Here is a 27968-nt window from a genome sequence, read left to right on the forward strand (position 1 = left end):
AGGGGGAGTGCGTCCCTGTTGGTTCTCCTGGACCTCTCAGCGGCTTTTGATACTATCGACCATGGTATCCTTCTGGATAGGCTAGCGGGAGTGGGGGTAGGAGGCACTGCTTTGCAGTGGTTCCACTCCTATCTCAATGGCCGATTCAGAAGGTGGTGCTGGGGGACTATGGCTCTGCGCCATGACAGCTATGCCATGGAGTACTGCAGGTATCCATTTTGTCCCCTTTGCTGTTTAACGTCTACATGAAACCACTGGAAGAGGTCATCTGGAGGTGTGGGCTGTGGAATCATCAGTACGCTGATGATACCCAGCTCTGCCTCTCATTCTCCACCAATCCAGGTGAGGCAGTGGCTGTGCTGAACCGGTGCCTGGCCAAGGTAATGGGCTGGATGAGGGCCAATAAACTAAAGCTCAATCCAGACCAGATGGAAGTCCTGTTGGTTGGTGGATCGGGCTTTGGGGAAGGTGAATTGAATCTAGTCTTGAATGGGGTTGCGCTCTCTCTTAGCGACAAGGTCCGCAGCTTGGGAGTGCTCCTCGACCCAGAGCTTTCACTGGAAGCTCAGGTGACAGCGGTGGCGAGGAGCGCTTTCTTTCAGCTTTGGCTGATCCATCAGCTGCACCCCACCTGGATAACGACTGCCTGGCGACAGTGACACACGCGTTGGTGACTTCCCGACTTGACTTCTGTAACATGCTGTACGTGGGGCTGCCCTTGAAGACGGTCCGGATACTTCAATTGGTTCAAAAGAGAGCTGCCAGGTTGCTGACGGGGACGGAACGTTATGTTCACATGACTCCAGTTCTCTGTCAGCTTCACTGGCTTCCCATTGAAGTCCGGGCCCAATTCAAGGTGTTGGTTATGACCTATAAAGCCCTTAACGGCTTGGGTCCTAGTTACCTGAAGAAGTGCTTAAGTCCATATATGCCCGCCCGCCCCTTGAGATCAGCGGGAGAGGCCCTTCTCCGGGAAACCACCATGAAGGAAATTAGGAGGGTAAGTACTCGGAGGAGGGCTTTCTCTGTGGTGGTGCCCAATCTATGGAATGCGCTTCCCAGAGAGGTCCGTCTGGCGCCAGGCGAAGACCTTTTTATTCAAACGTTATTTTAATTGTTAATATTATTTATTTATTTTATTCTTTGGCCAGGGTGACTTAAATTTTGTTGTTGTACTGCTAAATTATATTGTTTTATGTTATTTATTTATGATTGTGAGCCACCCCGAGGCTTCAGCGAATGGGGCGGCATAGAAGTCCTCTAAATACATAAATAAATGATTTCCAGAATATCTGAGGGGTAGTCTGGAGGATATATTGAAGAATAAACAAATTATTAAGTTGAAAGACTGGTCAGAGAAAATAAATAGTAAAGAAAAGATACAGGAAATACTGGGAGAGGGGAATTTAACTTGGGTACAATATATTTCAGTTAGATCAATGGACTAAAGATAGGTTGAAGAAAAATGGTAAATGTGGAGAAAATAGTACATTTCTAATATTTGAAATATTTAAATATTTGAAAATGCGACTGTACAGAAAGAAAATATGTATATGAAAGCAATGACACGTAAAATTTATAACATGCTAGTAGAAGTGGAGGATCAATATGAACCTCTTAAAGAGTTTTGGGAAATAGATTTAAAAAGGAATATTAGTAATGAAGAATGGAGAAATATATCGGATAAAAGAATTTTAAAATGTCAGTAAGAATTAAAGAAAACTTCTACAAATTAGCATGGAGATGGTACCTAACACAGGTAAAATTGAATTATATGAATAATAAATATTTCAATATATGTTGCAGATGTAACTAGGAAGTGGGTACATATTTCCATATATGGCAGGAGTGTGAATATATAAATAAGATTTGGAAAACAGTTTTTAAAGAAATTAGTAAAATATTGAATTTAAATATTAGAGTCTGGATTTGCATTATTATTATTTGATGGAGAAAAGTGGGAATAAAATAGTGAAAAACTGATGACAAATTTGCTAACAGCAGTTAGGTTATTAACAGCAAAGAATTGGAAAGCAAAATGTGATTATCAAATAAGCAACTTTGGAATATAGCTGTCAATATTAAGCTACCTTGTGATATTTAGTTGAAAAGATAAAAATAATTTTGAGGGTATTAGGATACCATTTATTGAATATGTTTTAATAAAAGGAAAGGGTTGTCTACCATCGCAAGATCTGATACAGTTTTGGAAGGGGAGTGGTGCTAACTGAATGAATAAATGACTCTACACTAAGTAACATGTCTCAGGTGGTCCTGGTGGAGGGTAGTACTGTTGTACTGTAATATCATCATCATCTGTATTATTATAGTTTTATATTTATGTAGATAGGGAAATTTGTTTTTATTCTGTTTTGTATATTTTAAATGAAAATTATAAGAAAAGGATGAAGAGTTAAGTTGACCAAACTTTTCGAAAGCAATAATTCAGAAAGATCTACCTAAACAATGTCCCTGAGTGCTCTAAAATGGTTTTTAAAAGTAAATGCAGAACCATTTTTAATAAAAAGATTCAGTTTATATCATTTACTGTGTAAATGCCAGTTTTCCTAATCACATGAGTTTTGAGTTTCAGGAGATGTGAATAATGGAGAGTTAAGTCCTACTCTTATGCCTAAGAGAGAGGAGGCAATGTGATTCTTCCTTCCTCCCTTTCTTTCCAAGTCACACCCTGAACTGCTAAAAGGTAAAAAGGATAAACCACAAGTGCATTGAAGCAGAGTCAATGTGGACAACACAACAGGTGGTCAGCACCTCTCCTGGGTTTCAGGCATGTTCTTCCAGCCCCAACAGGAGAACCCTGGGATCAAAGTCGGGACCTTTGGCATCCAAAGCATGTGCTCCAACCCTGACCCCCACCCATTTCTTTCCAAAAGCAGTAGTCCAGTAAATTGTTTGGAACACATTTGCATTGTGATGTTTTATTGGGTTGCTAAATGGTTCTAGACCAAGCAAGCAAATAAAGGAAAACAACTGTCCACTTGAGATTGATTCCTGCTAGAGAAAAATGTTTACTTTTAAAATGTAAGATTTCAAATATTACTTTCAAAAACTAATTTACTATCTTGTTTACTGTAAGTTGGCCACTCATAGTCATACCTTTGCTTCAATCCGTAATCTCCGTCCATCAACAATGAATGGCTCCTTGGTGAATTCATCATATGTGTATTGCCATTCACACGTTAACTGTCCAAATGTACCTCTTGTCACAAACAGTATGCCACTAAACGAGAATGCAAAATAAGCAAGTAATACAAGTAGTAATACTATATAGTAATTTGTTTTACAAAAAATAAAAGCAAGCATATAAACTCAAGCAGCCTTTAGATTCAGCACTCATTGCCCAGCATGACATTCTCTCAAACCCACAATGAACTATCTAATTGTGTAAGTGTATTTTAAATCATTCTTGGAAGACAACTACATCTATTCCACTGGAGGTAAAACCCAACATATAAGGAATAGTCTGCATATAGGAAGATACTGCAATATTGTGTGAGTGTATGTGTGTGTGTATGGAAAAAACTGGCATGAACAAAATTGAGTATATATTTTGCTTCAGTCAAATACTAATAATTTAAGTGAAACAGGAAATAAGTAAGCTCAATTAAGTTGGGATATTTGTCCAAGTGTTCCTCGAACAAACTGTTTAGTTTCCATGTCTCAGTAGTACTTGGCTACTTCATAAATGCATACTTAGGTTATCAGATCCAACTGTCGTGAAAAAGTACTGTTGTATCACAAACAGAATTTGAAAATTCCTCCAGTAAATAGGGAAAAAAATGTGGCCTGCTGCAGGGTATGAATGGTGCTTGAGAATCACAGTCAATGAACTGCTCATGTTCTTGAATTTGAACTCTTTAATTAGACTAAGTAGTTAAAGTCTTTAATTATACTGTTCATCAGTAAAACATGAAATATTAAAGGTATATGTGACTGTTCTAATATGTAAGCAGAGATTTTGTTTACACAAACTTCACTGAAGGACAGAATACAAGGCAGAAACAGCTGCACACTTCCTCAAACTCATGGAACTGTTCCATCTCAACTGAAGCAAGTAAGGAAGCGTTTGTGAATGCGGAATTCCAGTGTGCATTGGCTAGCAGCATGCATATGGAGAAGAATATAGAGAATTGAGAGAGAGAGAGAGAGAGAGAGAGAGAGAGAGAGAGAGAGAGAGAGAGAGAGAGAGAGAGAGAGAACCAGTCAAAATAGACAAGAGAACTATGCTACACCTTCAAAAGTGCTTTTAAAGTTCTTATAACCTGAAATCTACATCTTTTGGGAAGTCTGAACTTCCCTGAATTTAATGCTTAGAGAAACAACTGCCTATTTCACAGGGATGTGCTATCTTGCTAGTTCAATTAATGAAATGTGAGGTGATGCATGGAGTTTTTAAAAATGTACTAGGCGAAATCTTACCTTTTTGTTACCATTAGCAAATCTGTATTATTGACCATTGCATGTGTAAAGTATTTCAGTTTTGCAAATCTTCCATTTTCAATATTCTAAAAGAAAAAGAAAATTGAACAGAATTTCTTGGACTGTAAGAACTTATTTTGAGGAAAACATAATGTTTAATGTAATTATTCATTGTAGCAAATTCTGACACCTTACAAAAACACCTGAATGTCTCACATGTGTAAACATTTGCTGTTTTCTATTAGCAAGTTGCTCCCTACAATTAGCTTTGTATAACATTATAAAGAATTTTAAAACAAAAACTCCCTTAAGATTTTTTACATATATCACATCTCCCTGGACAACACTGACACTAATATTGTCCGATGATGCCTTCAGCCTAAAATGTTGAGTTATACAGTACTGGTGTACTCCTAGGAATTTGCGGCCAAGAAGCTACTAGATGTTCTCAAGTTACCTGAAATTTAGATGAATGCAGAATTATTTAAAAGGCAAAGAAAACTTCCAGTTCAATGTGAATTCTTGCAAAATTCCTTTTCTGTTGTTGCTGATAGTAACCAGAAAGTAAATAACCACACATCAGTTTCAAAGTTTATATGGTGATTATAACGAGCTGAACCTCTTTAAGGATGCAACACAGTCCAGAGCAGATGTTAAAATATTTGGGCATCCTAGATTACACTGCCATTTTTTCAAGGTGCAGATATATTTAACCTCCTTTCTTAAGCTTGAAAGTGCTAGTTTAAAAAAAGGCAAATAATGTGGAACATTAAAAACTAAAAGCAATGTGTAAATAATATTGATAAGCATGCTGCATTTAAAAAGAAAATAAGTAGATCCATTTCATTATCACTAAAATGAATTAGTTAATAAAATGCTAATTTTGAGTGTAATTTAAATAACAAAGTTTACAAAATTTTGAAACATTGCAAATCATAATATATTTAAAGCATAGGTACTGAATGCTATAGAAGAATTTATTATATAGAACCGAAGGTACATGTAAAATTTTAATACATTTAATACATTTGTATATATGAATGTTTCCAGTGTGTTTCAACTTTCATGGCTAACCCTCCTAAGTCAAATCGGAACATATTAGAACTTAATATTTCATTATATTTAATTCAATAAAGCTACAATATAAAAATATTGTATTATGATAACAGTTAAAATATCAGCAGGGAAAAACCATGTAAAAATAAGTAACCAATAAAAAATTAAGATAACATCAATTAAGTACAAGGCAATAAAATGTCAATTGAAACAGTTTAAAATGTCAATTCAATGCCTCTTTAAAGTCTTCAAACCTGTTTAGAAGGGTCATATAAGGATTTAAGACTCATACACATCAGCCCAGGGAGGGGGTTCCAGAAGAACAGCAGAATAGATCCCAGCTCCAGCGCACAGTATTCTAATACTCATTGGTAGCAGGCCTATGAGCAGGGCCAGAGAGGCCAATTTTGAAGCCATGGTGGTTAGTACTGGTGCAAGTGTTCCTTCAGGTAATTGCCTAAGACTTTGAACAGGTGTGGGAGCACACTGGCAACAAATGCTTCTCATACAGTCCCTATATATTCTCCAATTGCCTAGCTTCCTCCAGCAACCAGGCAGCTGATTCTGTACCAATTAAAGCTGTTAAATCTCTTCAGAGGGATCCCATGTATTAATCTAGTCTGGATGTACATGGCTGTGGCAAGGTTTTTCCCCAGATAGTGTTGATTTGGTAAGTTGATGATCAGGATTCCTAGCCATCAGTACTGCCTATGTGGAGCCGAGGAACATTCGCAAGCTGTGAATGTGGCATATCAAGGTGACTGCAACCACCCCTGGAACTAGTTGTTCACCTCCACCAGATAAGTAGATTTCCTACCAACAGCATTTCTTTTTAATCTGAGTTAGATTTCAGCTTTCATCCATCCATCCATCCATCCAATCCATCCATCCATAGTGGGCAATGTATTATCTCCCAGATGATGAACTGTACCCCTATCTGACCCGACCAGCACACCAGATGACAGGGGTGATGGGCAGTTGTAGTCCAACATCTGGAAAGCACTCTTTATACAAGATTTGCTGTTCATTATTGCCACTCTGTCGCAATATATTGCTGTACTTTCTCATTCATTTTCAATCTCAGTGATTTCAACTATTATTCAAGCAGATTCCTTTTTCACCAAAGTTTCACATTTCTAATGCTTGCTTTATTGTATACTATTCTTTGTTTATTCACCCTATTAAGCATTCAGACGTTTTTGCTCTTCATCAGCTATTTAGCAACTTGTCTGCTGCCCTCTTCAAGCATATGAAGGAATGGTTCATTTGGTTCTAGTAAGCAAGAAATTCAGTCAGCTTGAGGCAACCAGGAAGATTTTCCCAGGCAAGTTCTCAGACAGTGATGGGCCACCTTGATAAGTTAATTTCAGTATCATATGAGAGTAGCATATTGTCATCCATTTATTAATGTATTTTTACTGCCAGAAAAGGAGAGAAGTGCTTGTGCAGATTCCTGCCTCAGGTGCTAAAATAACTTGACCAGCCTTTCATAACATGAGGTTTGACCAGGGTGAAGTTGTGCATTTGCTGTTCCACCTGAGGCAGCAAAATGTCATCACTTTGCTATCCACACTCTGGAAAAAGATTCACAGTGGTCAAGAGTAGAAAATGACCGGCACTGGTGAACAGAAGAATTGGTTGCTAGTGCATCTGAACTGAGGGGTGTTTGTAGAGTAGTTCATAATTTCTTTTAAAACAAAGATCTGCTTGAGTGAACACTTCTGGGTGAATGTATAATGTATTACAATTCATTCCATATGGATATTTTTATAGCAAGAATAATTCATCAATAAATTCAGAAATAATTTAAATATGTACAATTCCCTCTGATGTCAAATAAGTATAGTGCCATTTCTAACACTTAAACACAATACACATGTGTAATAACACCTCTGAGCATTTCATCCAGCAAGGAGCTGCAAGACATGTTCCATAGGAATAAGCATTTTACTAACGTGCTGGAAGTGTAAGAGATCCAAGTTAATTCATTCTTCAACATTATAGTGGAGTTGCAATTGGCGATGAAGCGAGTTGGGAGACGGCTAGAGCGTAGGTGGAGGAAATCACGAGATGAATCTGACCGAACACACTTGAGAGCCCACTATCGGGCCTATGCTGTGGCGGTGAAGGCGGCGAAAAAGAAGTTTTTTTCCACTTCCATTGCCTCCTCACAATGCCGTTCAGCGGAGCTTTTTCGAGTGGTGCAAGGCCTGGTTCGCCCGGGTCCTAAGGAAGATCCGATGCCACCCTCAAAGGCCCGCTGTGACGACTTTGCCAGGCATTTCAGGGAGAAAATCGCTCAGATTCGTCACGAGCTGGACTCCACTAATGAATCAGAGGTCTCTGAGGAGTCGCCAATGCCACCGTCTGGTCCAAAATTATTGGAGGAATTTCAATTACTGCGGCCCAATGATGTGGACAAGGTGCTTGGAAGAGTACGTCCCACCACTTGCCTATTGGATCCTTGCCCGTCTTGGTTAATAAATAACTCCAAGCACGGGATTGGGACCTGGATCTTGGAAGTGGTTAATGCTTCTCTGAGGGAGGGTCGAGTGCCTGCCCCTTTAAAGGAGGCGGTAATACGACCGGTCCTGAAGAAAGTGTCACTGGATCCAGAGATGGCCACTAACTATAGACCTGTGGCCAACATCCCGTTTCTGGGCAAGGTGTTGGAGCGAGTGGTGGCGGGACAACTCCAAGCACTCTTGGATGAAACTGATTATCTGGATCCTTTTCAGTCCGGCTTCAGACCTGGGTACAGTACTGAATCTGCCTTGGGCGCCCTGTACGACGACCTGTGCAGGGAGAAGGACAGGGGGAGTACATCCCTGTTGGTTCTTCTGGACCTCTCGGCGGCTTTCGATACCATCGACCATGGTATCCTTCTGGATAGACTTGCGGGATTGGGGGTTGGAGGCACTGCTTTGCAGTGGTTCCGCTCCTATCTCGACGGTCGATTCCAGAAGGTAGTGCTGGGGGACCATGTCTCTACATCATGGCAGCTATGCCATGGGGTACCACAGGGCTCCATTCTATCCCCTCTGCTATTTAACATCTATATGAAACCGCTGGGAGAGGTCATCAGGAGGTGTGGGCTGCGGAATCATCAATACGCTGATGATACCCAGCTTTACCTCTCGTTCTCCACTAATCCAGGTGAGGCAGTGGCTGTGCTGAACCGGTGCTTGGCCGAGGTAAGGGAATGGATGAGGGCCAATAAACTGAAACTCAACCCAGACAAGACGGAGGTCCTGTTGGTTGGCGGATCGGGTTTCGGAGAGGGTGGATTTGACCTGGTCCTGAATGGTGCAACACTCCCTCTTAGGGATAAGGTCCGCAGCTTAGGAGTACTCCTCGACCCGGAGCTTTCTTTGGAAGCTCAGGTGACAGTGGTAGCGAGGAACGCCTTCCTTCAGCTTCGGCTGATTAATCAGCTGCGCCCCTACCTGGAGTATGACTGCCTGGCGACGGTGACACACGCGCTGGTGACTTCCCGCCTAGACTTCTGTAACGCGCTTTACGTGGGGCTTCCCCTGAAGACAGTCCGAACACTTCAATTGGTGCAAAATAGAGCTGCCAGGTTGCTGACGGGGACGGGGCGTTATGCTCACATGACTCCAGTCCTCCGTCAGCTTCACTGGCTTCCCATTGAAGCCCGGGCCCAATTCAAGGTGTTGATTATGACCTACAAAGCCCTAAACGGCTTGGGTCCTGGCTACCTGAACGAGCGCTTACGTCCGTATATGCCCGACCGCCCTTTGAGATCTGCGGGAGAGTCCCTTCTCCGGGAACCCTCCATGAAAGAAATTAGGAGAGTAAGTACCCGGAGGAGGGCTTTCTCTGCGGTGGCGCCCAACCTATGGAATTCACTCCCCAAAGAGGTCCGCCTGGCACCGTCGTTACTGGTTTTTAGGCGCCAGGTAAAGACCTTTTTATTTAAACATCATTTCAATTGTTAAAACATATGATCTGGCCTGGGCAACTTCTTCTTCCTTCTCTTTCTCATCCTATATTTTTATTTTATACTGATAATTTTAATTTTGTATTTGTAAATCAATGTATTTTTTGTATTTTTATATTTAATGGTAATTTATTATGTACTATTGTGTTTCAATGTATTTTATCATGTTGTAAGCCACCCTGAGGTTTCGGCAAGGGGCGGCATAGAAATGTTATAATAATAATAATAATAATAATAATAATAATAATAATAATAATTGCCAGCCACTAAGTTGCATTAAAAAGTCCTGCCAAATAACTTGCTGAGAAAAGCAGGCCTTCAAATACAGCACAGGTAGGGCCCCAAAGAAGTATTTGGTTCAGCTCTTCTCTTTAGTTGACTGACCTGAGACTACACATTCACCATCTATAGTCTTTGCTGTATTAATGATGTTGAATTTGAACTCTATACCACTGTCATCACTGCCCATTTGCTTGCCTTGACCCATTGAACCCAACCAGACATTCTTCCCCTTGCTTTCGTCCATGCTTGCAGGGATCACAGAAACAGGCAGTGACAGCAAACACCTACAGAGCCAAGGAGTTCTTGTGCTCAGCACTGGGCTACCTGTTGGGGTGTGGGCACTGGCAGGTAACAGATAATGCCACCTCCTGATGCCAGTCTTGAGTTAGAGCAAACTTTTTTAGATAAATAAGCTGATTCATTTAAATTGGGGAAACAGTCTTGGAATTCTCAATTCCAATGTAAACACCATTATCATCAAGATCACTAGTCTTGGTATTTAGCCACTATAAAATTGCTGCTAACCAATTAGTTACTGTTGGGAAATTCTAGTTCTTGGACTTCCTAGAGTCCAAGTTGTGTAATAATACTGTAATCCCAAAATTGCACACTGAGGTTCGCCCTTATTTCTCACCCTGTTAACTTCCTTGTATCTTAGCTCAATTTAAATTCCCTGTAAAATTGTTACTTTTTTGCCTGAGCGAAAGCAAATTTTAAATACCACATTACAACATATTACACTGGGGTAAGCATTCAACGGGCACGATGGAAAATTCTGAAACTGTCCTGGACATAGACATAAAATGGTTGCCACTGGTGGGCGTAACTAGTCAGAAAGGACTGATACCCTGTCCAGAGGCATTTATGGAAAGAAAGGATGGCAGTGGCTAGAGGCGCTCACTCTGCTTTGAAGCAATCTGATTTATTTTTCAATTTATATCCTGCCTTTTTTCCTACAAAGGGCTCAAGCCAGCTTACATCTCCTCCATCTTATCCCCACAACAACAACCCTGTGAGGTAGATTGGGCTGAGAGTCTGTGACTGGCCCAAAGTCACCCAGTTGGCTCCATGGCTGAGCAGGGACTAGAACCCAGATTGTCTGAGTCCCAGTCCCATGCTCTTAATCACTACACCACACTGGCTCTCACAATGCCCATTTTATATATGCGTATGTGTGCATAAAATTTTGAGGAATTAGTGCCTTGGTGTGCACCAAAGTTTTGGGACGCTTTGTGCCTGTAGGATCCACATTGCCTAAAAATGTGCTTAATTTCAAGCTATGATTGATGCTTTATACTAGTTACAGAGCAACAGAAGAGTAACACCCTCCCTCAAAATGGCCACACTGGATGACATGTTGCTTTTGCAATTACGTGAAGACTGCAATCTTCTACCTACTTTTCTCCTTACTACTAGGAGAATAACAATGCGTTTACAGGAAGAAATTTTACTCAGGTCTTTTTTACTGCCTTCCAGACTTCGGCTACCTAAGGTCTCAGGATGACTTTAGTACCCTATTTTAGATCTTATATTTTCCAGTTGCAGGTGGATCAGAAGAGAGGCAGGGTTTCCGCTCTTTCTAATGTAGGCTGCCTGAACTCAGTTCTTCTTCCACAAATTTGAGTTACCATCTAAACATTTCCATTCAATGTCTATTTTTCCAGCTCAGGTCTTCTTAATAAATCTTCATCATCATGTCTACTGGACACTTCACTAAAAAATCAACTCAGTGCTAGTGTTCCCATTTGAAAAGAAGGTTAGAATAAAAATGGTCATGTTCTTTCATAGCTATTTCAGCTACATGAAATTTTAAAAGGAAACACAATAATGGCAAAATATGTTTCTGTGAATGGAAGAATGTAAAATAGAAGTGTATATTTTAAAATAATTTTGACAAAGCAAGCTTTTTGTGGACAAATTTAGGGGACATGGAATATAAGATTGTAAATAATGATGGGGATGTTTGAACAGAACAGATCAATATTTTCTTATACAGACTCATTTATTGTTATTACACAATATTTAGACAATATTTTCAATACCTAACATGAATCTAAAAGTAACAGCATCAACAAATACATACTTGTATCTAAAAGGTATTTTTTTAAAAACAAACCAAAACACCACATATGATTTTAAAATTAAAGCATAAAATTAAAATAATAATGTAAATGGAGAACATGGTATTTAAGAAGAGTTATATGGAGTTCTAACAGAAAAAACACACTGTTACAAGACTATGGTCCCTGTTAAACAATGCTTCCGTGCAGTAGTATTCAAACAAAGCAAATTTAAACAGCAATTTTCTTGGCAGTTGTGCTTAAATTTCATCAATGAATACTTCTAAACATATGTTTATGATACAATCTTGTAAGTTCCTGTAATTTTTAGTTTTCTATAATAGAGACACTCAGAGAAGCAGCAACATTCAACTGTTGACAATTCAACACAAAAAGCACATAATGTCTTAACTGCTATCATCATCATCACTATCACTAATATGACACATAGTCCATTTTCTGTAGGCCTGTCTTTTCTGCAAGCATGGTAAGAGAGGAGAGAAGCAGAAGGGTTAGTTGCAACTAGAAAGCTTAGTTATTTTTAAAAATGCACAAAAATAAAAAAAGAAGAGCTATAACTTTTGAATTTTAATGTACATAATATCTGACTAGTGCTACTGTAGCTATGTATTATACCAAGCACCAAAGTAAGTCCAAGTTTGTGTGTTCTATAAATGTTTACAAAACCTCCAAACTTTTGCACAAAAGACTTTTACAAAGATAATTAATCTGGATGAGTTTAAACACTACAAAAGCACAACTGGACCATAGCTCCTACTTAATACAATCTATTCCACTTGCATTTTCTATGTTTAGACTGACTGAATTTATGTTTAATAAGCTAATGTATAAAATAGATAACCTGAAATCCAGACAGCTTTGCACTGACCTACACACACACAGATTTGTTTCCTTCCTTGGAATACATATGCAAGTCACTGGAGGCAGAAGAGCTCAGTATATCAAAATCCCTGTGCTCATGAACATGTCCAGCACTAAAATTTTAAATTTGAAAATAAATCTGAACAGTTTATTTGAAGTTCATAGCAAGTTCTTACCAAGTCTGTAACTGATAAAAATAAGAAGAAAGGTGGTATATTTATTCCCTGGGAAATTATGTATGGAAAGAATGTTTTCTAAAAAAAATAGTTCACTAGAAATCAAAATAAGTCTGCAACATAGTATTTTTTCAGTTCAATTAAATGTTTGTACTTTCTTCAATTTTTCAAGTTTTCAATGACTCAACAATGGTCACTCCTTAAAATGTACCAGTTGTGAATCCCTCTGCTAAATTATTTGTAAATTCTCTCACTTCTTATGACTGGTTTCCTATCTTGCTGTGTAACATAACTAACCATGTTGTGAGCGGGTTATCCACAGCATCATGCCACATGGTGACACTGTTCAAATATACTAATAAAAGTGTAAGATAAAGAAAGAATAACTAAAAGTGTAAGGTAAAGAAAGAGGGTGAGGTTCATCCTCTCTGACAGCATGTTTTCTGGTTTTAGGTTAACAAAAAACTCTAGCCATTTGAGTTATCAGAGTTACAAGGAAGGAATATTGCTCAGTCCTGGTTACTTGTCAGGTAGGAAAGATTGCCAAGACTGAGTCTAATTGTCCATGCCTCCAGTTCTAAGAGATTACCAACAGACTAAACATAAATGTTCTTCATAGCACAACACCTATTACTGCTAAGACTAGTGTCCCCCTCTTGCTTCCACAAGCTGTGTCAAAATCACAGATCTGTTTCAGAGTATGTCGTTCCCTGCTTACCACTTTGTAGCACCATCAACTACAGTAAAACTGTTTATGAAAGGCTTTATCTGAACATACTCACCTGAAACAATTCCAAACAATTTGTTAATGGAGCAAAAACTACATTCATGCAAGCAATATCTCTAGTCTGATTTGTGCAGTCATGTTTAGATAGCTGGGTGTGAACTGAAAGACTGTGGTGTGTTTCCCTTTAGGCCCATGAAGCAACAGCTGTGCAGTATGTTGAAAACACTTATTTTCTCTACAATTACAAAGTTTCAGTTCAACTTTTAAAAAATGTATTTGAAGTATTTAAAGTACTATTTAAAGGATGGGCACACTGCTCTCAGTCAAAATATCTTTTCTGACTTATCAAGCAAAAAAAGAAAAATGGTTAGAATAGACACATATTATTAAATGTATTTCTCACTTCAGAGTCAAACCATGCATTGCATTTTTTCAGTGAACAAAGCAGAAGCAAAGTCCTCTATAAATACAAAGACTATAAACTCTGTAAACTCACGTATTACTCATTGCCCTCAATACTTTCAAGTGGAATCCATTAACACCATAAACTCCTTCCTATATTTTTATTTGAACATTATTCCTGCTAAATGCAAGTCAGCAATGAAATATGGCACTAAAGAATTAGGTAGTGATTTTATAGCATGTAAGAGAAATAGTCTTAAAATAAAAAATAAAATGTCTATGTGATATTTTAAGTTAAAATTTACAATCTCTAGTTTTATAAAAATTCTGAAAAGAGTTAGAATAAATCTGAATAAATCTACTTTTTCATATCCAAGGTTATCTGCCTTTGTTCCTTTTCTTTTCATTAAGGTACCTGTATGTTTCATATAGATAAGGCTTTAGAAACATACAAATTTTGTTGTTGGTTTTACAGTGACTAGAAGACTTCATGACCCGGTCTGCATGATCAAACCAGCCCTCATGGTGGGCTTCAGAGTGTGCTGAATGCCATTTTGAATCTGCAAGCTTTGGAAGATGTGTGCTGTACTTCATTGTGTCCTGTAACTCCAGTAAGTATGGGTTAAACAATACTCCTATAACTGTAGAACAACCCATTAATTTAACTCATGGTGGTTTAGTTTAAGATATGTTTAATTAACCTGCCCCTTTCTTTATGTTTCTTTCTCTCTCTATAGATCTATATTTAAAAAGCAACAATTAAAAATATGGAATTTATCCACACACACACCAAACTTTAGACATTTTCAAATTATCCCAAATGTAATTAAACTCTTTGTCTGGTATATTAAGAGTGCCAGACAAGAGTTTTAAAGAACTGAAATCTGCAAATTGCTGATATATTTTTACATTCTTTCCAAGCAAAGATATTCCAGCTATTTAGTTAACTTGCTAACTACATTTCTAATGGATATTTTTTTAATACAGACAATCCATAGGATTGTGCCTTAAAATAGCTTACTTCCAATTTCTAAATATATAAAGAACCACATTTTTTGTGTCTTGAAATCAAAAATCTTTCATTAACCTAATAAAAGCAATTGTATAAGGACTATGTTTTATAAAAATTAAGTGGAGGTTACATATATGGGGCCTATAGAAATGTGTATCCACAGATCAATGCACAGACACACAGTTCTGTGCTTGTAGAAATTATACTAACAGTACAAATCAAGATGTGTTTATGAGTTATCCCCTCTAAATTGCAGAAGATCACATATTTTCATGTTTAAACATTTCTGATTAAAAGAAAAGTTAATAAAATATATAAATGATCAAAACTGAAAATAAAAGTTTTTATTCATAACACTAACAGGAAGATTATCATATTCAACTGATTCAATTTACTAAAGATTAAAATATTGCAGAATGCTTAAATAGAGGTAATTATTCATAATTCTAGAAAAATAAAAATATAGTAAAATAAATAGCTTATATCATAACATAGCCCTTTGAGGGTTTACGTTCTTCACCTGTAACATTTGACTTCCAGCACCATCTCTTAATCTGTATGGTCGTATAACTCCGTCCTCACTAAAGAAGCGGGGAGGACGTAGGCTCATGACATCTTCAGAAGTATTTGTGACCCTGAAAAAATCCATTAAAGAATTCTGCATTACTTAGGGGTAAAATTAATATTTGCATGAATATTCTAAAAGATTAAACTATTCTACACTTCTCAATACAATGTTAGATAGATGTTAATTATCTGAACATGTTCCCTGGGTTCAGTGCTGCTCACTGTCTGTTAATAATATATCAACAATGATGATTTTATTTTAAAACATTTAAGGAAAGATACTATGCAACAAGTAATTCACTTTATGACATTTACAGTACTGATTTAAATTATTGTGATATTCTGTGCATTTACTATGTAAATTATGCTCACTAGCAATCAACTGAAAGTGAGTTTGGCATAGAAAGTAAGAACAATATGTATTTGTGTTAATACAGACTTGGAGAAAGAGTTTACAATTTTAATAAGAAATGATTTGTATCAAAGTATTATTGCCTTTTAATTCCCTGAAAAGTGCTGCTGGCCATGTCTATTATTCCTCCAGTGGGTCTTGCCACTGCTCCCACTAATCCCTTTCCAACACCTTTGAAAAAACCTGCTGCTCCTTCCTTCTGGGCACCTGGAAATAAATGCATAAATACATAAATGAGAGAAAAAGAATGACTTAAAGAATATAAAAATACCAAAGGCCTATCTAATCCACATTTTGTCCTCACAATGGCCACCCAAATGCTTATGAGAAGTCCACAAGCAGGACCAAAGCACAATAGTATGCATTAATTCAAGTTCCACCAAGTGGTGTTCAGGGCAAAATTCTTTGGAAACTGGAGTTTATAGTCTATAACCTAGTAAATACCTAGTACCTACGGGTAACTTATCCTTCATTAACTTTTCTAATCCTATTTTAATGCTGTCCAAGTTGGTAGCCATTCCTACATCTTGTTCTAGCAAATTCTACCTCTTATCTGTGCACTATGTCATGAGAAATACTTCCATTTATATGTCTTGAAACTCCCACCATTCAGTTTCCCTTAACTGCTTTTTTACATGCCTCCTTACTTGTTTTCTTTCTGAGCTCAAATACCTCAAACATTGTATGCCTTATAAGGCAGTTATGCCAGTCATTATCAGTTTCATTTCCTCCTTTTACTCTTTTTCCAGCTTTAAGCCATGCTTTGAGGTTGGTTAACTGAAATGTGCACAATATTCTAGGTGTGATTGTATCACAGATTTGTATGAAGCTGTTATAATACTGCCAGTTCTGCTTTCAATTCCTTCCCTAATGCTACCTAAAACGGAATTTGCTTTTTTCACACGGTGGAAATATATTTTTATTGAGATAACTATAAACTTTGCCCTTCTCCCCAACCCTGCTTAGTCACACTAGCTCAGACCCCATGAGGATATATATGAAATTAGGATTCTCCCCTGCCATGTTTACATTGAATTACATCTTCAATTTTGATGCCCTTACCTCCAGTATGGAAAAGTCCTTTTGGAGCTCTTTACTGCATCTGTTCACATACCGTAACAAATCACTACAGCTTTATTTATGCAGGAGCTCTTAGGTCATGCCAGATGCTTGAGGATATCTTTTTGCCTGGTGCTCATGAGTGTCCATCTTGCCATGGCTTGTTGTGATATTTGAATACAGGCAAGCAAAGGTTATTTGAGGGTAAGACCACCCTCAGATAACCCTATAAAAAGGCACATGTTATTTGAGGCTTGTCACCGAGACTTAGATTGCACTGTACATCAAGCCACGGCAAACCAGGAACCATACAAAGAATGGTGGCCACAGGTGCCCAGTACAACACAAGAGTCTCTATGAGAGAATTAAGCCAAAGTGGGATATTGTGTCATGCAAATCAGCTCTCTATCTTTTTCATTTATTTAACAACCCTAAATAATGTTCTGTTGACCAAGTTAACCAAGTAAAAAAGAAACAAATTAAAATTTAGAAAATATTTTGGAAACAACAACCACCACAGAAAACAGTTGAGCTGAAAATGATTTTACACATTCTTTCAGTTTGAAAGAAGACCTGGGGGGGGGGGGTGGAGAAAATTTCATAAAACTTACTCTAATTTTCTTTAGGCATGTCTAAAGCCAAATCAGACTGAAGACTGTCTAGAATTTGGGGATGATGGAACAGAGAAAAATGTTTCCTTGCAGCAGGGAACATGATAAATGCTTTAAGGGAATGAACATGTGTAAGACTCACCACAACATTTTCATAAGTATTGCCAAATTGCAGCCTGAAAAAGAGGCAGTCATGAAGGGAAACTATTCTGGCTTACTCCTAATTCAAATTAGGAAACACCTTGTAAAAATTGTAAACATACAACACTTGTTCTAGTTTGATTCATTTATCTGCTGCAGAGGAAGCATGATTCATAAATTATTACATACAATCTACATGAGATAAAGTTAAAAAATAGCGCCTTTCTTAACAAATATTAGCTTTATGAGAAACAAACTGAAGATTTAGTAGAGACTGAAGTACCTCTTATCGGCTTTGTAACTATTCCTGTTATTCCACTGACAAAACCCTGAAAGTTAAAGCAGAAAGATAACACAATTTTAATTTTTAAGTGGATTTCATACTTTTATCAGTATGATCTAAGGTTATAAAGCTAATAATTTAAAGTAATTGCTTTATTCTTTAATCTTTGAAGAATAAAGATTTATTTTATTTATACTTCCTATATTTACACTCTAAAATTCTGGTCAACATTTACACCTTTACTATTTAAAATGAAATGAAAGAGTAAATGAAAGAAATAAAAAAAGCAAACAAAAGCTATTATAGCTTGTGAATGCATCTCTGCTATCTATTAGAGATATAGTAGCCTGGAGGCCATCTTAAATATTTAAATATTTATGTGGCATTTCTTACAGATACTAAGCCTTTTCCTCCACGAGTGATACCCTCTTTGAGGCCTGCAGGTTGCCTATTCATGGCTTCCCGTCGCTTCTGCTGATAGTCTTCATCCATAGTTATTGCTGCTACCCCTTTAGCCATAGCACCAGTTATTCTTGATGCAGCACCAGCCAATCCACCTATGACCACAAGACATTTTATGAAAAAATTGCAATATTTGAAAAAATAAACATGTTGATTACTTGTAATTTTAAACTACATTTACATGAAATAGTTGCTTACCAACAGCACCACCCACTAGGGCTTTAAGTCCCAGTGCCATTCCCTCTATGAACTCTTCTGGGCCTTGGATAGCCCCCTGAGGAGAAGGCAAAAGGAAAATATAAAAACACTGATCTAAGGGATAACAGCACAATGGCCAATTCTTATCTTCCAAGCAAAGAGACTGTCTCCCAGTTGACAAAAAAGGACAGGAGCATACCAATATTTAGAATTAGTGGATGGTGCCTGGAAGGGAGAAAAACATGTTCAATTTACAGGAATTCTTAATTGACTTTTCAATGGAAAGATGATCCAATGGAAGAAAGAGATTATTTTCTTTCTAGACTCCCCATTCTTAGTCTGGGTCAGCAATGACTTAACAATAAAAATAGTTTTTTTTCTCTTGATCCTCTTATCTAGAAATGCACAGATAGCACTGGAAAGCATGTGATAGAATTTCCTTCTGCTAACATCCAGATTGTATGCTCCAAGAGTTCAGTCCCTCTAGTTTATTGCTATGTCCCCTTAATTATGATGAATAATTAACAGCAGTATCAGCTGAAGATCTTCCACTCTTGGAAAGGAGAGATTGTATGTTCTAAGACCAGACTAAGACACTACCTAAAGTGACTCCACAACAAAAAGAAGATACATCCAAGCAAGAGATACTTTAAGTCATGGGAGAGCATCTATCTGAATTGCTTTATGAGAATTAGGAACACAACTACTGACACATCTGAAAACAATTGAATCTGAAGCCTTATACAGCCAGAATGCTGCCATAATTTTTCTGCTCTCACTTGGCTGATGCATTTGAAAACTCAGTGATACTGTATATATGAACAAAAGAAGCTATTGTGGCTTAAATAAACCACAGTGGCTTTTTGTAAATTGCAGAGCATCCTAAGCACAATCTGCATAATTGCTGCCTGGCCATAGTTTATTGTGTTATTTGAAGATGTGCAGCAGTATAAGTAGGATTCTATAATCCTCCAGCAAGTCACGTCTAGTTTGATATGAATGATGATAAACCACAAATGGGCCATGATTGTGCCACTTATGCTTGGCATGGCCATAACTCACAAAAAGGCACTGGCCTGTTTTGATTTTGTGGATTGGCTAGCAATATTTCTGCATTTTTTGCAGAACTGAATGTGAAGTAAAATTTTTATTACACAGAAAGCATTCAAATGCATGTACAGCAAGTCACACATTCAGCTTAATAAAAACCAGAGGATAAGCTCACCTGATATGGTTCATAAAAGAATGCTTCAACTCCTTCAGACAAATCCCTTATGAATCCAAATGGATTGCCCAAAACATCCAGGCCAAGAATAAGAACATACATTTGCTTAATAGCCTAAAATGAAAATAGTTTAAAATAATCATGATTATGAAAACTAAAAAAAAAACTTTTAAAATACCACACAAGCTCTGTGAACCTGTCTGCACAGTTACTTGCATTGTGCTGGATCCAGGCACACCTTTCAGAGGTGCTCCTTCCATCTGTTCAGTGGAAGCTCTAGCTGAGTGAATGGGAGTGGGAGAGGTAATTTCTGCCAATCAACCCTCCCACTATGTCCTGAAAAACTTCCCCAGAAGGTTGGGAGACCTTCTAGACCAGTACGGAAGGTGAATCTATTTGCCTTCTCCTGTTTTTAAGAGTTGGGATTTGCCTTACCATTTGTCCCTCATTTATTTTTCTAATGGAGGATCTGATATATACTGACTGCAGGCAGGCTAGGTTGCGTCTAGGTGTCTAGGTTAATTTGCCTAAGGCTGATCCCTGGGGGTCAGAAGATGGAGGATGACATGAAAGTGGGTGTGTTTTCTTTCTCTGCATTCTTAAACATATGCAGAAATATCATTTAATACCTCACTAACACTTTGAATTAACTGAACATTCACGTTAGCCTGGGAATTCCATACATTTGACTAAACAGGGTCTCAGGATCATGTCTCAGGAAAAGAAAAATGCCTATGAAGGTGAATGAAGAGACATTCATTCACTGTTGATCATGTTAGGGGCAGTTAGTACAGTAATACTTCGGTTCACAAATGCTTCTGTTCATGAACAATTCGGTTCTCAAACAGAAAGTTCAGTAAAATTTTGCTTCCATTCGCGAACTCTGCATCGGGTGACGAACACAATTGCGGCCATCTTCTCCGCACAAACATGATTGTGGCCATTTTCCTCACACCACGACCACGTGTCGGAGCGTATTCAAGCAGGCCGCATTCATGTTCATGCAGGGCAGATGGCCACAATTGTGTTTTCATGAACAAAAACATGGCCATCTTCCCTGCTCTGACAGGTGGTTGTGGCTTCCACTAGCTGAGATCGTGGTCGCAGACTCTCCCTCCAAACAATAACCTCCTCCCACCCACCTTCCCGTCCTCCATGCCAGAAGCAAGGTTAGTGTTCTCTCTCTTCATACTGTACTGCACTGTACTTTGTTTCATATTTTTGTGGTTAAAAAAAATAAATAAATTTACATATGGTTCAGAACAGAGTAACCTTATTTACACTAAAACTTATGGGGAAATTTGACTCGGTTCGCGACCAGAATCGTGGAACAAATTAAGTTCATGAACCAAGGTACTACTGTACAAGGAACTAAGCAAAAAAAATTTCTCTCTATCACCATCTGGTGGTCTCTGGAAGAAGTGTCTTCATCAAGCAGAGGCTACAGTCAGTAAAATCTAGAACACATTTGTTACAGCTTGGAAAACCACTGCCTGGTTGTTTGGTGCATGGAAGAAGACTTGGGCTTTGTACCGGGTCCAATAATCTGGTCCTGTTTCTGAAAGATATTAGTATTTCCTGTATCTGGGAAGGATACTATTTTATCCTTTTCAGCTACCTTTTTCTGACTCATCTCAAGATGCTGGCACATCACTGGAACTTCTGGAACTCCTTTTTAAGTTTGGTGAAACTGGGAGGGCTGCTGCCTGTGTGCAAATCTCTTATATGCCTCCCCTTGATTTTGTAGGCTTTGCACCTGGATGTTCTCCTGACAATGCTACTGAAGCCAAGACAAGAAGGATAAGACAGAAGGATCCCCCTTTTTAACATGAAGAGGGAGGGAAGGCTCAGTAAAAAGATAAAGATAAGGAAGGTAAATGAAGAAGGATGGTAATAATTAGAAAAGTTTTGTTAGGTCATATTTTCTCTAAAGAAATAAATGATCCTTAGCAGGATCCCAAGCTAAGGAAGGAATGAACTGGGAAGGACTACTCTGAGAATGCAAAAACATTAAAAAATTTTAAGTTACATGTTCCCTGCCTCTTGAGCTGGTGGCAGGAGTAAAACCCAGACTGGAGACTGTTAAACACTGGAGAAACACAGCTTCTAGATATTTTGCTATTTACCCTTCACCCTTCTCCTTCCTGCATAAAGAAGAAGGAACATGCTTTTGATAAGTTAGAACTGTCAACATGAGCTATCCAGAAAGTTTTGCTGTCACCTCTAATTTGGTGTCATTTGCTCTCAGAGGTGTCACCGTATCTGCTAACTATAGAATCTTTGGCTGGGTGAACAGAAAAGAAAGGTTTGGGGCTAGTCAGGTTTGGGTTGGGCCAGGGACCCTGGTAGTTTGGGATGGGGAGAGGCTGGGCAGGTTAGTTGTCTTGCATTTAGTTTATTTATTGGTGGGAATCTTTTCTCTCTTCTGAGTGAGTCAGGCATTTTTTGCATTAGGGCTCCTTTTTAACAACACAGCATCCTATTTTAGATTTGATATTTATATTATATTTTAACTTGGTATGGGAGTGAGGGGGTGCCCCCATAGGGGTGGTTATGGGCAGGGGAAGGTATGGCACTGGGGATTTAACAGGTTACTGCAGAAGAAGGGGGGAGATGGTTAGAATCTGTCCCCTCTTCTGGTTTTTCCCCCAGCCAGGTACCAGACAGTGATATCAACCGGCCCTCAGACTTGGTGCTGCTGCTGCTGAATGCCACGTCAGTCCAAAATAAAACATCCCTCATCCATGATTTAATCGTGGATGAGGGGGCTGACCTGGCATGTATCACAGAGACCTGAGCAGGAGAAGAGTGGGGTGTGGTGCTCACCCAGTTGTGCCCGCCCGGTATCTGGTACAGCACTGAACCCTCCTAGAGGGAAGGGGGGGGTGTGGCCCTAATGTGCAGAGATTCAGTCTCCCTCATGGGGCTTCCTGTCCCTTCAAGGCTGGGTCTTGAGTGTCTACACTTGGTGTTGGGTGATCGAGACAGACTCGGGATTCTGTTGGTGTACCATACACCCTTCTGCCCAACAGACTCCCTGCCTGAGCCGACAGAGATAGTCTCGGACATGGTGTTGAGAACTCCCAAGATGCTGGTCCTGGGGGACTTCCATACTGAGACTGTTCTGACTGGGGCAGCTCAGGACTTCATGGCTGCCATGATTACCATGGGGCTGTCTGAACATGTCACTGGCCCAACACACGAATGAGGCCACACTCTGGACCTGGTCTTTTTGACAGGGCAGGAAGATGGTGATCTGGAAGTGAGGGATTTGATGTTAATCCCTTTGTCATGGTCAGATCACATCCTCATGAGGTTTGAACTTGAGGCCAGTTTTCCCCTCCAAAAGTGTGTGGACCCCATGAAAATGGTCTGTCCCTGAAGTCTTATGGATCCTGATGGATTCCTGAGGGTTCTGGGGGAATTTCTGGTTGATAGGACTGGTGCTCTTGTCGATGTCCTGGTTGATTTGTGGAATGGAGAAATGACCCAGGTGACTGACAGAATTGCTCCTAAGCATCCTTGGCAGCTTACTGTGACAACTTTGCCCAGAGAGGTCACCCAGAGGTTTGGGTTGTGGAGTCACCAGTACAATGATGACGCCCAACTCTACTTCTCTTTTACATCTAATCCAGGTGAGGCAGTGGCTGTCCTTAACTGGTGCCTGGCTGGGGTGATGGACTGGATGAGGGCCAATAAACTGAGGCTTAATCCAAAAAGGTTGGAGGTCCTACTGGAAGGTGGTTCAGACTCCCAGGTAGGTGTTTCTAATCCTGTTCTTGATGGGGCTGTACTTCCCCTAAAGAACAGGGTGCACAGTTTGGGAGTGCTCTTCAACCTGGAGCTGTCCCTGGAATTCCAGGTGACGGTCATGGCGAGGAGTGCTTTCCTTCAGCTTCAGCTGATTTATCGGCTGTGTCCCTATCTGGATGAGCAGTGCCTGCCAACAGTGACCCATGCACTGGTAACTTCCCAATTGGACAACTGTAATGCGCTCTACATGGGGCTGCCCTTGAAGATGGTCTGGACACTTCAGTTGGCTCAGAACAGAGCTGCCAGTTTGTTATGTGTGAAGAGATTGTCTGATATTGGAAAAAAAACTTGCAGCTATTTTGTGTGCCTGCCTGCCTAACCACTCTTTCTGAATTTCTTATTCTTACTACAAAAACATAGAGAGCAATGGGCTATGGGGCAGTGTAAAAATGTAATAATTAAACAAATGCTTATCAATAGGCAACTATAATTGCAACAGTTTTCTTGAGTGCTGTTATTCATTACTAAGGAGAAAGAGAGAGATGAAAAAAGTGTCACAAAGCATTTAATACCTAAATAAAACCATATTTAGTAGTCAACTGGCACAACCTGAAACCAGCATGTTAGGTCAAGCCAATTTTAGTGCCATACAGTGCAGCCCTTTGTTAAGATCTATGCAGCAAGATGTGCAAACTGTATAGATGGGCTGATTTGTCTTTTTCTTTAGTTCTAACACCTTTAAAATAATATTTCCATAATAAAATTCCCAGGGACATATCTAAGACCAACAAACTGGAATTGTGACTATACTATACTATGTAAGATATGAGTGACCATGTTAAAGGATATGAGCTACCACGCTGGAAGCTTTGCTTTTCATTCCAGCAGTCGCTTCACTCATGTAATTAAGGGTGCTGAAAGTTTTGAGCAAGCACTATACAACGTCGAGAAGACACAAAAGCAAACAGGTTCAGCTACAGAGAAGGAATGATCAAGTGGTTCACTCATATTAGTTCATACTGACCTGCTTTGAATAATGCATAATAACTGCCCACTGTAGTTGCTGCGTGGTACAGAAGTGGTAGTTAAGCTCAAAGAATGCCAACCTAGAAGACGTAAGTCACATAAAGACAATATATAATATAAACTACATGTAAATATTAACAAGAAATAAAATGCAATAATCTAATTAAAATTTGTATATGTACTTAAGTACAACATCCTGCACATCTGTGAGCGTTGCCCCAATACTCTTTAATAAGAGGTTGACAGACTGAACTGGAATCAGTTCCTTAGATCTCTCTTCCTTGTTGCTATCTTCTCCACCAGCACTGAGTGAAAAACTTAAGTGTAACTGAAAGGGAAAAAATTAAAATGATACCATGCAATTGCTTAAAAGCATTTTGGTTGCCACTGTAACTCCACTAGTAAACAGTATTAACTTACGCGCGATAAGAATGCTTACCACTGATATTGTAAAAAAAATAATCAGCTAATAAACAAATGCTCTAAGTTGACCTAATATCACAGAGGCACTGGTCAATTTACTGAATTGCACAAATGTTGATAATGCATTAAGATAATGGAATAGAAGAAGCCTGAAATAGAGGAAGCCTGTGAATTCTTGAAGGAATGGATTCCAACAGTGTTTGTCCCAACCCTAATGAACAATATCTTTCCTTTTTCTGCCTGGCTGTGTATATTTAAACATGCAAACACTTTAAACATAAACACTTATGACATGCACATACCTTTATTGGAGAAATATGGAAATACTCATATAAACTGATTTGTGAAGTATCTGTTGATGATACATTCTTCAGCTCTTCCTGTACAGCTTCGACATCTTTTCTGAAAAGTTCTATCTGTGAATACATTAACAGCAAAACAGTAATTCTTAAAGCAAAAATGTATGCTAACAATTTTATAGCAAATATAACATGGAAATACATATAACAGGGATAATTCTCAAATGACTGATTTCAAAGGGATTATGGTGGGGGATTACGGCTCCTGGAAGATATACTATGGGGCTCTATTCAATCCCCCATTCTACATGTAACCACTGTGGAAACAAAATCTGGAGATGTGCACTTCAAATGACACCAATAATCAAATGGCACCCAGCTCTATACCTCCTCTTTATCAAATCTAGGAGAAGCAGCAGCCACTCTGAATCAACCCCTGGGAACGGTAATAATTGGAAGAGGGTCAATAAACTGAGACCCAATTCAGATAAGAAAGAACTAGTGGTTGGTTTATCTGCCTGGCTAAATGATCTTCCTGTTCTAAAGAGAGTTGTAGTCCTGGTAAAGGATTGTGTTTGTAACTTAGGAGTGCTTCTGGATCAAAATTGTACCACTTGGTCCACTTATGCTGGATCAATTTAAGCTGATATACCAATTGCATCCTTGCCTAGCCATAGATAGTTATCCATGATGTAGTAATCTATAATAATAGATTATTTTTTTAAAAAATTATCATCTATATGGAGCAACTTTTCCATATCTTATTTTAACCACCACCTTGTACATAATATGCAATTCAGTATGGAAAACTTAGAAGTGATACATGTTCTGGTTTGACATTTCTTTATTCAGTTGAAAATAACCTTTATGTATTAGGAGTTCATACCTCTTGGTCTCTAGGCACTTCATTAGCAGGTACAAAGAAATCAACCAATGCATAAAGAAAACCAAGATCTAATCGGAGATCCATCTCTTGAATTAGAACTTTAAAATACCTGAAATAAAGTTTTAAAAAACCATTCAACAGTAGAAGTATATTTTTGCAACAATTCCAAAGTAAAGATCAATAAGCCTTCTTGATGTTTTGGCTTATAACTTCCACCAGCCTTACTCAAGCTTAGCTAATGGTGAGGGATCATGGGAAATACAGGCCAAAATGTATGGAGGACCACAAGTTGCCAACTCTACTACTAAAGGCAGCCAAAAAATATCAAACACATGAAAGATTGCAAGCCTATATTGCCTAACTTGGTTTCCTTTTTATTGGACTCAGTGGGACTTACTTCAGAGTACACATGCCTAAAATTGCACTACAGTATCTTTTACAAAAGATTAATTTGATTTTTTTACAGGTTAAATTTTTTTAACAACACAATTCCCAGCAGGAAGTACCAGCCTTTTCAATAAGGCTTATTCTTAGGGAAACCATGCTCCTGATTGTTACTTTAGGGGAGAATTCAATGGAGTATTTATGGCCCAATGATTCCCTTTTAGTTTGCCAATTCTCTTCTACAAATAGAGGGTCTTTCAAATTCTGTTGCATTACCAAGACACAACAATTATGCAAGGAAGCATTAGCACTTCTTAGAGAAAGTCCCACAACAGGCATAAATGCTAATTTAGATTGTTCTGAAAGCACTCTACTGATATGGTACAAGTGATGGGGGCTGCTTGTGCATCCAAACATATGGAATAAGAGAACTGGAATAAGAGAACTTGCAGTGGCAAAAGTCAGTTGGATTCTGCGCTTAGTTATTAAATTATTTTCTTGTCTTAATAAAATATGATGTTAAAATACAGAATGTGTTGAACTATTACTATTAATACATTTGTATCTTGCCTTTTTTCCTCTTGTGAGGAATCCAACATGGCTTACATAGTTCTCCTCCACTCCATTTTTATCTCTACAACAACTCTGTGAGGAAGGTTACTCTGAAAGTTAACTTACTGTAAAGTTACCTAGTGAGCACCATGGTTGAGTGGGACTAGATCCTCAATTTCCTGGATCCCTTATCCAACACACTAACTACCACACTGCACTAGCTCTTCATGACACATCTTGAGATAGAAACACCAGCAACTTTAGAAAGAATGTGTACCTCCAATTTGCTAATCTAGAATGGGAAATCCAGTGTTTCTGTGATAGCTTTTACTATACCAGAAGGCTCTTTGTGTCTGAAATCTGGGGCACTGAAGGGAAATGACTATCTCAGTAGTTAAAATAGCATAGTTGTCTTTCCATTGAAAAAGATAGTGAAACGGCAACATTTCTTCCTCCGTAGTAAAATTTCTCATTCAATTATTCAACTGTCACCAAACATGTTCAGAAAATCCTTAAAGGACAGTTAACCAAATATGCATTACTAAATATACATATATATAATCAATCTTTAAATGACTTATAACAAATTTCACTTAAATATGGTTATATATGGATATGATTAATGTTCATAAAATGAATACTATAAGTGGCCTTTTTACCTGCTATTGCTTGCAACCTAGTATCAAACA

General features: G+C 38.5%; 1 protein-coding gene across 3 annotated transcripts in view; it reads right to left on the reverse strand.

Moving 5' to 3' along the window:
* The window catches only part of VPS13A (vacuolar protein sorting 13 homolog A), a 179910-nt gene that overhangs the window by 6407 nt on the left and 145535 nt on the right, over positions 1–27968 (reverse strand). The window contains exons 59-70 of one of the 3 annotated variants that reach the window (XM_044445950.1): positions 26344–26452; positions 25461–25574; positions 24918–25063; positions 24734–24815; positions 19957–20070; positions 18732–18807; positions 18465–18628; positions 18072–18117; positions 16061–16184; positions 15519–15633; positions 4441–4526; positions 3118–3241 (exon numbers count right to left, since the gene is read on the reverse strand). In XM_044445950.1, the coding sequence (XP_044301885.1) occupies positions 3118–3241; positions 4441–4526; positions 15519–15633; positions 16061–16184; positions 18072–18117; positions 18465–18628; positions 18732–18807; positions 19957–20070; positions 24734–24815; positions 24918–25063; positions 25461–25574; positions 26344–26452 (1300 nt within the window). Of the gene's footprint in view, positions 1–3117; positions 3242–4440; positions 4527–4897; positions 4988–10854; positions 12276–15518; positions 15634–16060; positions 16185–18071; positions 18118–18464; positions 18629–18731; positions 18808–19956; positions 20071–24733; positions 24816–24917; positions 25064–25460; positions 25575–26343; positions 26453–27968 lie in introns of those variants that run through there. The other 2 variants (XM_044445952.1, XM_044445951.1) reach the window with 2 other exon arrangements.

This window comes from Varanus komodoensis, unplaced genomic scaffold, assembly GCF_004798865.1.
Source record: "Varanus komodoensis strain SLA01 unplaced genomic scaffold, ASM479886v1 scaffold5, whole genome shotgun sequence".
Classification (NCBI taxonomy): Eukaryota; Metazoa; Chordata; class Lepidosauria; order Squamata; family Varanidae; genus Varanus; species Varanus komodoensis.